This window comes from Equus quagga, chromosome 22, assembly GCF_021613505.1.
Source record: "Equus quagga isolate Etosha38 chromosome 22, UCLA_HA_Equagga_1.0, whole genome shotgun sequence".
Taxonomy (NCBI): domain Eukaryota; kingdom Metazoa; phylum Chordata; class Mammalia; order Perissodactyla; family Equidae; genus Equus; species Equus quagga.
This window is the reverse complement of record NC_060288.1, coordinates 5117282-5129793: the sequence shown is the minus strand read 5'-3', so window position 1 is coordinate 5129793 and position 12512 is coordinate 5117282. Positions and strand designations below refer to the sequence as shown.

Here is a 12512-nt window from a genome sequence, read left to right as displayed (position 1 = left end):
TATGTGTGAGGCATTATATTGAGACTATGGACATATTCTGTTCTTCTTCAAAGTTTCACCTACTTAGTTTTAAAATACATTCACGATTTTCTACCTCCATTACTGACTCTGCCTTTAAGCTAGAAGTTTACCGTAGGAAGAAGTATTCCCTTCTCTATATTTGTTTATGTTCTTATCTATTATTTATATCAGTTTTTTATTTAAATCAGATCAGACTCAGTAATTATTTTATTCAATAGTATAGACTATATTACTGCCATTATTTATTTTGATACTTTTTCAAATTGTCTCAATTTTGGCTAGCGAGAGTCCCTTCTAGTTGGCCACAATGTCTTTTTCAAAAGTCTGTATGACTCTTTAAGAACTTCCGAATTTTTCTAGCACAAAAAAGATGTTCTAGGCTCCTGTTGTACTTTTCCTATCCTTGCTCTGGATTCAGCTATTTATCCAAGTATCTCAGGTTTATTTTAGTAGAAAATAAGTATCTGGGCACCAAGTATGCTTACTTCCACTGGTTTTCATTACCCCTAAGCCCTCTCAGTTAACGGAGTTAGAACACACAGGCAATATATCCCCATACGTGTATCACAGATTTATTTCTGTATCCATTTGTTTATATCTCTGTATTTAAAACATGAATTTATAATGACAATTTTATTTCCAGTTAAACACCACAAAGTACATTTGGTACATTTATAAGTTGCTTTCTCATATGCTCAAGCCCAGAATGCACAGAAGTTTGTTTCACAGTTGCTAAAAGCGTATACTGACCAAGGGAAACATTCTAGCTGTTATGCCTATATTTTCCTTTAAGTCATTGAACATTTTTATATTAGTTGCTATAAAGTGCTTCTCTGCCTATTGCAATATCTGTGTCATTTTAATATTGGTATCTAGTGATTTATTTGCTCCTTGACTATGTCACATTTTAATTATTTTTGGCAAGCCTAGCAACTTTTTTGCCTTATGTTGGATACTATGAATAACACCTAATGGAAACTTTGCATTCATTTATGCTTTTCTGAAGGCTATATAATTTTGTTATGGAAGGGATTTAACATAGCTTGACTCATACTATAAACAACACCTCTCTGTGAAAAGCAGTAGAAAACACTGTTCGTTTCTTTATGCCTACTCGGATGCTTTCTATGAACTCACTAGAGTCATGAGTGCACATTGCTGAGTTCACTGATCAGCCAGGATTTAAGGTGAAGTTTATATGCACATTTTAGTGCTCAGTCTCTCTTAATTTCCAGTAATCTAATTGACATTAGGCCCATCTTTTAATCCTGTCCTCTGATTATTCAAGCTAAGAAGATTGATGTGCTGTCATGAATTTTAAAAAAAAGAAGCCACATTCTAAAATATCTCATGATGCAGTTCCAATTCTTAAGGCTCATTTACCATATAATCCTTCCCTTTCCAGTTACATTCCAATGCCTTCAGGGTGTGTGTGTGTATGTATTCTACATTTACCCACTCTTTAACAGTAGAAATTATTTTCAGACCAAGTTCTTTGTTAATGCCTTCCAGCCAAAGACCGCCAGAAACACACCCATGCTGAAAAAGTTTGGTTTATTACATGTTGTAGTCAGTGAGACTGCACTCTGTGGGAAAGTGTGGGATATCTTAGTTTTGGAGTTTTTAAGACATTATAGGACTTGGGCTTGTGTTGAGTGATTTTCAATAGGGTTTCGGGAAGTGCATCTTTGCTCTGAATTGGATGTTTTTAGGAAATGGAGGTAATTCTATGATTGGGTATCTTAATAATCTTAAATATGAAGAAGGTTGACTAGAGTGAAACTGACAGTGTAATTGGTAAGGAAGCAACAGTCACTCATCTTAGCTGAATGAGAGGGAAGTTTAGTAATTTTGCCGCTGGACAATGTTTATGTTTTGTTATTCTATGTTCAGACATAATTTGTGGAGCGGGCTTGTTTTTTTCTTGATCATCATGGTCACAGAGTGACTTGGCCTAAAGTTGGTGTTCTTGACATTGCCATGTTAGCACATAAGCACCATGATCTACCTATGAGTGCAAGTCAGCTTGCATCAACTCCAAGGCCTTGCTGTTAATACCAGACCTTCATCTGAATGTCAGGGGCTACTTTTCTCTTTTTCATTTCCCTCTTTTGTCCAAAGGCAGAAAAAGTCAGGCCATAGAAAAATTGCTCCAAGATTCCTAGATTTTTGTTATTGCTAAAGATTTACTGATTAGGAGGTTATTTAGAGAACATGGTATGTAGATGGGCTGGCATTAGTCTCCTCTTCCCTTTTGTTGTGGGATAATTTGTTGAATCCTCTGATGTAGCAATGGCTATGTGGTAGCATTTGAGACCTCAAACAGGATTCATGGAGCAGTTAAAAATTTTGTGGTATAACATCTGCTATAAGCAGACCCTCACATTAATCCATCAGACATAACTCTGAGGATATCCATTTTGTTAAAACATTGCGTATACCTTAAATGATGGACATAGTAGTAACTCCACAGTATATAATTTATTTACTTTTATTAATTAATGTGACTTAGGCCTGAAATCTTAATTTTAAAATTACCCAATTAAAAGGTAAATAGACATTAAATTTATGTTTAACAAATTTCTATGAGTTCAAATAATTTGAAGTGATGGATTTAAAGAGAGTTTTTGTTTTTATTCTTCATTAGATAAAATGCAGTTTCCTATCTAAAATGTATGTAGTTCAGTTTCTTTGCTACAGCGTAGTATACATGGGTCTTGCAAAAGAAAACTACTTTTTGAACACTTGTATGTGAAATGGATTAATCTTTTCTCTTTCTACCTCTTACGATTTTTTTAAAAATTTAATTTTTATGTTAAATACTTGAAAACACTACTGTTTTACCTTTATAAATTTTTGTTTAAAGTCCAAGTATAAACAAAGCACACTAAATATAGAGTATGTAAACTCCTGTTGAATTTTTTGATTGTCTTCATTTTGGTTGGTTTTATTTTATTTTTTTAATTTACGTAGACTATAATAATTGAATGTACCTTAGGTATACAACTTGATTAATATTTCCATCATGCAAAAACGTTCTTTCCAATCTCTGTCCCATACAACCTTATCTTGATGATTATAGATAAATGTAGTCTGTTCGAAAACTTCATGTAAATGGAATCCTACAATACGCAATTTTTTATGTTACATTTAATATACTTAGGATAATTTTTTGAGGTTCAAATAAATTGCTCTTATATTACTATTTTATTTTTAATTGTTGATTAATTCTGAATATCACGGAGAATTATATATACGCTACAATTAATACAATTAGTTTATCCATTAACTTATTGATTCTCAATTATGTTATGTATTGTTTTTGGCTATTATGAATAAGGCCGCTATAAACCTTCAAGGTCAGGTGAGATATACTTTCATTTATGTTATGTAGATAAATCATAGGAGTACAATTGCTGAGTTGTATGATAAGTTCATATTAACCTTTTTAAGGAACTACCGAACTGTTTTCCAAACTGGCTGTGCAGTTTTACATTTACACTGGTAGAATCCAAGTGTCTAGTTTCTCCAAAATGTGCTACTACTTGGTATTGTCAGTCTATTTCATTTTAGTCATTCTAGTTGTAACTTACTTTTGTTTTAATTTGAATTTATCTAATTAACAATTATTTTGAGCATTTTTCCAATGTTCATTTTTCCACATTTTCCAATGTGGGTATCTTCCTGTGTAGTGAATCTGTTCAAATTTTTTTCTATTGTATTTGCAATGGTTTAGTCTTCCTACCGTTGAGTTTTACCTTTGTATCTTTTTATTCTGAACTAATTGAGGATTCATGGGAAGCTGCAAAAATAGTAGAGAGAGAATAGAGAGGTCTCTTGTACCCTTCACCTGGTTTTCCCAAATGGTAACATTTTATATGACTTATATCATATATATCTTATCTGTAGAACAATATCAAAACCAGGAAATTGGCTCTGGTAAATTTACAAACTCTACCCCTCCTTGTTCATCAGTTTTACGTGCATTAGTGTGTGTGTCATATGTGTGTCTTGTGTGTATGTGTGTGTGTGGTGAATTCCCATCTTAACAATGTTGAGTTTTCAATTAATAAATACGGAATTTATATCTAAATTTATTTCAGTCTTCTTTAATTTTTTCTCATCCACATTTATTAGTTTTCAGCGTTCAAGTGTTGCATGTATTTTGTTAAATGTATTCCTAAACATTCTACTTTTGAAAATATTGTAAATAGAATGGCTTTCTAAATTTCATTTTCACATTGTTCTTTACTGACATATAATAATAATAATAATTCAAATAATATTTTATATTGATCTTTTATATTGTGTGATTTTCCTAAACTTTTTCTTTTTTTGCCATGAGTTTATTAGCATTTCTATGACCAGGATTGTGTCATCTGCAAATAATATCTGAATTATTTATTCTTTTCCAATTGGGATGTCTTTAATTTGTTTTTCTTGCTTGATTACACTGTGTACATATCCATTAAAATGTTGAAATACAAGTGTAGAAAGAAGAGACACTTGCTTACTCCCAATTTTATGGGAAAAATTCAGCTTTTCACCATTAAGTTTATTGTTAACTCTTTTGTTATTGTTAGGGTTTTTTGGATACTCTTTATCTGATTGAGAAAGTTCCCCTGCCTTCCTACTTTTTTGAGAGTTTTTAATCTTGAATGGTGATTGTATTTTTTCAAAGTCTTTTCATTTATCTATTGACATGATTCTATATTTTTTGTCCATTCTTCTATTCATATAGCATATTACATTATTTGTTTTTCAGATGTTAAACCGACTTTAGGTCATTTTTTTATTATCCACTCTGACAATGTCTGGCTTTTAATAGGTTGTTTAGACCATTACCAATAAAAGTGATTATTGATATAGTTGGACTCGTATCTTCTGTCTTCAAATGTAACAATATATAATATAGTAATAGTCCACCTTAATAACAGTGTACTACTTCATGTGTAGTGCAGGCGTATTATAAGAGTATCCCAATTCCTCTGTCCAGTCCCCTGCAACATCACTGTTATTCATTTTAATTATCATGTACTATAAATAGCCAATACGTTCTTTGTATTATTGCTTTAAGTAGACAGCTATCTTTTAGTTCAGTTAAGAATAAGAAAAATAAAACATTTTTCTTTTATTTATTCATTTTCTGATACTCTTCCTTTCTTAATGCAGATCCAGGTTTCTGAATCATGTCACTTTCCTCTGCCTCAAGACCTTCTTTTAACATTTCTTGCAAGACAGATCTGCTGGCAAAGGATTCTATTACTTCCTGTTTTTCTGAGAAAGATTATTTCTCCCTAAATTTTGAAGGATAATTTCACAGGACACAAAATTATGAGTTAGATTTTTTTCTTTCAACACTTAAAACTTTCTTCCACTTGCTTGTTAACTGCAAGTTTTTGATGAAAAGTCTACTGTAATTCTTATCCTTGTTCCTCTGTAAGTAAGATGTGAGCCCAAACTAGTTGCCTTCAAGATTTTCTCATCGGCTTTGGTTTTCCTCAGTTTGAACGTGATATTTTTGTGGGTGGTTTTTGTTTTGGTATTTATGCTGCCTAGTGTTCTCTGAGTTTCTTGCATTTGTGGTTTCATGTATGTCAATAATTTTGGAAAAATCTTGGCCATTGTTTTTTCAAATATTTCTTCTTTCCCATTCTATTTCTTCTTCTTCTTCTTCATTTCTTATTATAAGTACATTACACTTTTTGATATTGTCCTATAGTTCTTGGATTTTCTATTTTGTTTTTTTTCTGCTATTTTTTATCATGATGTTTCAGTTTGAGAAGAAGTTTCTACTGACCTATCACTGATTTCATTAAGTCTTTCTTCTGCTGTTTTGATTGAGTTTTATTGATGGGCCCTTGGAAGGCATCCTTCATTTCTGTCACTTTTTTTGCTATCATTTCCTTTTGACTCCTATAGTTAATTCTTACAGTGTCCATATCTTTGATGATATTTTCTCTCTGGTCTTTCATGTTGTCAACTTTTGCCTTTAGAGCTTTTAAGATATTAATCATAGTTATTTTAAATTTCGTATCTAACAATCTCAACGTCTGTTTTATATTTGATTTGGTTCTGATGCTTGCTTTGTCTCTTTAGACTGTGTTTTTTTCTTGCCTTTTCACAAGTCTTGTACTTTTTTTTGTTGAAAGTTGAGCATGTTAATTTGGGTAATAGGCACTGAGGTAAATACGCCTTAACTGTGAGGATTTATGTTAATCTTTTTAGGGGCTGTGTCTAATGTTTGTTGTAGTTATAAGTACCAGAATCTTCAAATTTCTCTAGTAGGGTAGTTTCCTCCTCCTCTCTTAGAATTGAGGCTTCCTTTTGTTCTGCCCCTCAGAGGGAGTATGTGTCTTGCAGTTTTTCCAGATGTAATCCACTTTTATTGTTACAGGAGACTTGTTAGTATAGTGGTAGGGTGTGGGCAGGGGACCTTCTCTTGTTTTCATATAAGCCTCGGTCTTTAAATGTGCCTGTATCTCAAAGGAGTGGCTTTCAGAAGTGTTTCTGTCACTCTTAGGTATACAGCTTCCCCTCCCATGGTCACATCCTCTAGTCCCTGCCACAGCTACAGCATTCCCAACTATTTTCTTAGAAATTTCAGTATTATTGATTATGACTTTATTTATTATTTTTTCTTAGGTAAGACAGGAAGAGTGGAGTTGGCTAGAGTGGAATGGAATTCCCTTTCCCCAGCTAGGGATAATGTTTCCAAATTGCCCTCTGATAAAGTCCTTCCACCTGCAGATTAAGCCTTTGTGATGAAGAAGGGTCTGGGAAGGTTTTACAATGGTTACTCTTTTCTTTTCCCTGCAAGGTCTATATGGAGAGTTCCTGGAGAAAAGGCATGTAAAAATATGGTGGTGCCTTATGACTGTGCTCCCTGGGAGCTTCTCATTCTCACATTAGTCCCCACTAGGTCTCCAGCAATTTGTCAAAATCAGTATATATATTCCTACAGGCTTATGTAGTTCAGCAATTTCTGCTCCAGGTACACAAATTGCAGGTGCTGTAATTATTTTTTCTCCATGTACTTAGCTTTCCAGATTTATGTAGGTGGTTTTCTCTATAACCTCAGTTCTCTGATGGGTACAAGAAAAGTCACCGATTTCAGTTTGTTCAGCTTTTTCTTGTAATAACAGGAGACATGACTTCCAAACTCTTTTTGTAGCTGTTGTACAAAATTTTAAAGAACTTTAAGATAAAAATCACTTAGCTAAAAAGTAATTACTATGTTTTAAAGGGATATTTTACTCATTTTGTGATATATTTATAGAAGTGCAAACTCCAGAATTCAGAATCCCTTTAAATTTCCCTTTGTGCCAATTTGGAATCAATCCTGACTTCTGATCCCAGCCACAAGCAACCAGGGACTTGTCTTTTATCTTCATGCATTTGCCTTTTCTGGAAATTTTGTATAAGAAAAATCATACAATATGTAGTCTTTTTGTCTGGTTCTTTTAGTTATAATGTTTTTGAGTCATCCATTTTGTAGCATATATCAGGAGTTCATAACTTTTTATTGCTGAATAATATTATATGGTATGGATATAACATTTTGTTTATCATTCACCAGTTGATAGGCATTTAGAATGCTTCTGGTTTGGGGCTATTAAGAATAATGCTGCTGTGAACATTCTTGTGCATATTTTGTTTTGTAAAGCCATATATTTGTTTCTCGTGGGATACAACAAGTGATAAAGGTATAAGTCTTTGTGTTGATATACATTTTTTTTCATTTCACTTGGATGTACACTTAGCAGTGGAATTGCTGGGTCATATGGAAAGTGTATGTTTAACACTTTAAACATATCCAAATATTTTCCAGAGTGACTGTGACATTGTACATTTCTATCAACAGCGTATGGGAGTTCTAGCTTCTCTACATCCTCAGCAACATTTGGTATTGTCAGGACTTTTGGTTTTCTTGCTTTTTGCTTTTTGCCATTCTGAAGCATCTCATTCTGGTTTTAATTTGCGTTTACCTATTGATTTATGAAATGACCACTCTTTTATGTGAGTATTAGGTATTTGCATGTTGTCTTTGGTGAAATGTCTTGACAAATCCATAGCCCAGTTTTAAATTGGGTTTTGTTGATATTATTGAATTGTAAAAGTAGTTTACATATTCAGAATATAATCTTTATAAGATATATGAATTGTAAATATTTTCTCTCAGGCTATCTTTTGTCTTTCTTTCTTATGACATCTTTTGAAGGGCAAAAGGTTTCAATTTTGATGAAGCCCAGTTCATGTATTTTTTACAGATCATGGTACAGATCCATATAGTATCTAGGAGATCTTTGCCTCATTGCATAAAAGTTATGAAATAGAAATGTTTGTCATGTTCCTGATTGAAGGGTGATAGCATTCAATCTTTCAACAGTAATCATAGTGCCACTAGTAGATTACACATATAGCTCTCTCAGTTTGAGGAAGTTCCTTTCTATTCCTATTTAGATGAGAATGTTCATCATGAATCAGTGCTGAATTTTATGAAATGCTTATTCTGCATTCTTTGAGATGATTATGTGTTTCCCCCCCTATATTCTATGAAATGGCTCTTAGATATGAACCCAGTCTTGCATTCCTGAGTAAATCCCACTTAGTCATGGTGTATAAATTACTTTTATATAGTTCTAGATTTGATTTGCTGATTTTTTGTCAAGGATTTTTTTGCCTATGTTCATTATATTGTGATATCTTTGCTTGGCTCTGATATCAGGATAATATTTGCCTCATAGAATGAGTTGGACAGTGTTTTATCCTTATCATTTTCTATAAAAGCTTGTGTAGAATTAATATTATATTTTCTTTATATATTTCATGGAATTCACCGTGGAATTCATTTGGCCTTTGGTTTTTCTTTGTGATAGCTCTGTTTATGAATTGGAAAACACATTTAGATTTAGGCAAATTTAAAGTTTCCTCCAGTGTTGCCTCCCATCAGTCTTTCTCAAGTATCCTGGCACATGCATGTAGCCTTCCAGTCAGCCAAGGATGTGGTGTAAAAAGAGCTCATCACCACCCTTTATGGAGCTGTCATTTCCAGGATCATGCCTTTAATTTCTGACTGGTCTGTCACTAACCACAAATGGGACCTCACCCTTAGGCTAACAGTGCTACTGGTTTTAGATTCATTCCCTACCAACTTTGCTACTTTTATTCAAAGTGATGCTGGATGAGTTTTTTTTTTCTCTCTGCACCAAATCACAAGTGACCCCTCTGTGGCCAGCCCCAGTGGCCTAGTGGTTAAAGTTCAGTATGCTCCATTTCACTGTACAAGGTTCAGTTTCCAGGCATAGAACCACACCACTCATCTGTCAGTGGCCATGCTGTGGAGGTGGCCCATATAAAAAAAAACAAAAAAAAAGAAAAGGAAAATTTCCAACAGACGTTAGCTCAGGGAAAATCTTCCCTAGCAAAAAAAAAAAAAAAAAAAAAAAAGAATGACCCTTCTGGCATTGAATTTATTGGTTTTCATGGCCAGCCCTGCCCTAGTAAAATGACAGCCCCAGCTGACCTGGGAGAGGGCAAGGGAACAGACTCAGGCAAAAAGACTACAGCCTCTCACTATTCTTATTTGATTTTATAGCATCTGTTCATAAATGCTTTTCAATTTATTGTTTACTTTGATCCGTTTTCCTAGCGCTGGAATGGTTGTTTTGACAAATTTGCTCAGTTTTATACTTGTTTTGGGGGAAGATGATTTAATTGTATCTTCTCTCTCTCATAGCCTCCTCATTCAGATTTATCTATGCCATTTTATTTATTTTGTGTCTGATTTATCACAAAATCTAGCAGTGACCCAAGATAAACACTCTCATCTAACTAGGAATACAAACAACTTCTCCAATCTGATAGCTATATGTATTTTGTACTTCTACAAGTTTACATCTAAGATAAATTCCTTTCAATGGGAAGAACTCAGTTTACATTTTCTTTAGTCCAGGACTGCTGGTGACAAGTTTTCCTAATTATTGTCTGAAAACACCATAGTTCATTTCAAAAGACATTTTCTCTGCAGAGAGAATGGAAAGGCAGTAGTTAGTTTGATTTACCTTTGAATCTGTCATTCAGTAATCTTTTGGTTTCCATTGTTTCTGTTGGAAAGTGAATCTTAGGTTGTATTATTGATCTTTGCTGTTAATCCTTTTTCATTTTCTGGTTAATTTCATGATTTTTTTTTCTGTGGTTTACAGCAGTATCATTATGATGTATCTTAGTGATTTTATTTTAATATTTGTTGCATATAATGCTTGAGTATGGGTCTCATTGTCCTGTCAGTTTGGGACCCATAATGATGAAAGTAGGCATTATGTTTGAAAAACTGAAAAGGAAATCCAATAAGACTGGTAATTAGATACACTTTATTAAATTTTTAGGATTGAATAAGCTTGAAATTGATTATGTTTAAGAATCAGGGGCCAGCCCGATGGCGTAGCGGTTGGGTGCATGCCTTCTGCTTCTGAGGCCTGGGATCTGCTGGTTCGGATCCAGGTGCTGACGTGGCATCCCTTGTCAAGCCATGCTGTGGTAGGCATCCCAGATATAAAGTAGAGGAAGATGGGCACAGATGTTAGATCAGGACAAGTCTTCCTCAGCAAAGGGAGGAGAATTGGCAGCAGATGTTGGCTCAGGGCTGATCTTCCTCAAAAAACAAAACAAAGAATCAAGAAAAGAATGAAGAAATATTTACAAAAAAGTGATCAGGCTAGCTAGCAAGTAGTTCATAATTATTAAAATGTTCAGTTATTATTAACATTGCAGGCAAGGCCCTTTTTTTTGGTGTTTCACAATTACATAAATCTTTTTGCAAACTTTCAATGCTTTAAATATTTTTGCTTTAGAAATGATATTCTCTGTATTGAAAACTAATGATTTTCATTTATTGGTAAATTATAGGGATCTTCAATGTGGAAAATTAATATGTAAGTATCACAAAGAATTTCTAGTTAGTGTTCCAAATGCCAGTACTATTTACACCAATGTACAGGGAGACATCTGCATCGCATTGGAGTTTCCACACGATTATAAAGAGAGCCCAAAGATGTGGGTAAAAGATGGAACTACTTGTGGCAAAAATAAGGTATGTAGTCTTTTATTCCCAAATAACTTCCTAACATTTTATATTCTATTTTTAAAACGCATATTTGGTTTTTCCTTATAATTTAAGTGCACATTTGATTTCAAAAGTAGAACATTTTGAAAATAAGAAAAAGTTTAAGGAGAAAAAAATGTAATCTACGTTCATGCATAGATGATATCACTAGAATATTTCATTGGCTATTTAGGACATTTTTGTGGAAATTATGTATATTCACTGAATTGAGAATCATACTGTTAATTCACTGTATTTTACTAAATTATCTTGTATTACACAGATAGTACTTTTAATGTCATGAATTATCTTTCAATATAATTACTTTAGAAAAGCTGTTAAAATAATATATGCCCATTTTAGCAATCAAAATAATAAAGAACGCACAGTGTAAAGCAAAAATCAATCAAGGACACATATCTGAGATGTAACTACTTTTTCCATTTTCATGAGCCTTACAAGAACTCTTTATTTATATACATATATACACAAATATTGAATACTTATCTAGCCATATTAACTGTAAATTTTTCCAAAAATAATCCATCCTCTTATCTGATATTACTCTTTTATCATTCCATGTAGTACATATGAATATGTATCAACATTTTCTGTCTTAGATTTTTTCCTCTGTGAAATATATACTACTTATGTATACATACATAAATTCACAACAAAGCTCAAGCTCAAATTATTCTCATGTCCAAATTTTAAATTATAAAACATCTTTGGTCTAATAAGAAATAAATCATTTATTTAAATCACTTATTGAAGAACTGAGGGAAAGGTAAACTATAACTGACTTGAAAGCAGAAGATGTCATTTTGTGAAAGAGGAGTAAAAATTCCATGTTTTGGTTGTAACCAGGTATAAATGAAATCTCACAATTTTTTACATCTTAATTGTATATCATTATAAATGTATACATATTTAAAATATATTATTTTTATCTGATAATTATGGAGACATTTGCCTTACATATTGAAGCCCTAATTCAGCCTAATTTTACTAACATTCAGTTAGAAAATTGAGAAGTAAAAAGGGATACAAAAGAAAAATTGTCAGCATTCTCAAATAAAAATTCAGTCATTTTAAAACTTTTATAATTTTGCTTTCCTGAAATTTACTTTGCAAAATATTTCCCAAATTATTGCCTAAACTCTTTAATTTTTAGCTCTCTGTTATTTCTAAACAATCTAACATCTAGTCTGTATGAGTTAGGAATTGCACAAGAAACAAGAACCACCAAGTATGGCCTAAACAGTTTATGGTTTATTTTTCCTCACCATGTGAAAAAATTGAGGAGATTGCCCATCCAGAGAAATGTGGGCTTCTACCAAGGCATCAACGATCATGACTCAGTCTAGTTTTCAGCAATAGGTCCTCT

General features: G+C 32.9%; 1 protein-coding gene across 1 annotated transcript in view; it reads left to right on the top strand.

Moving 5' to 3' along the window:
* The window catches only part of ADAM2 (ADAM metallopeptidase domain 2), a 135674-nt gene that overhangs the window by 99602 nt on the left and 23560 nt on the right, over nucleotides 1–12512 (top strand). The window contains exon 17 of the mRNA XM_046648810.1: nucleotides 10930–11113. Within this exon, the coding sequence (XP_046504766.1) occupies nucleotides 10930–11113 (184 nt within the window). The remainder of the gene's footprint in view (nucleotides 1–10929; nucleotides 11114–12512) is intronic.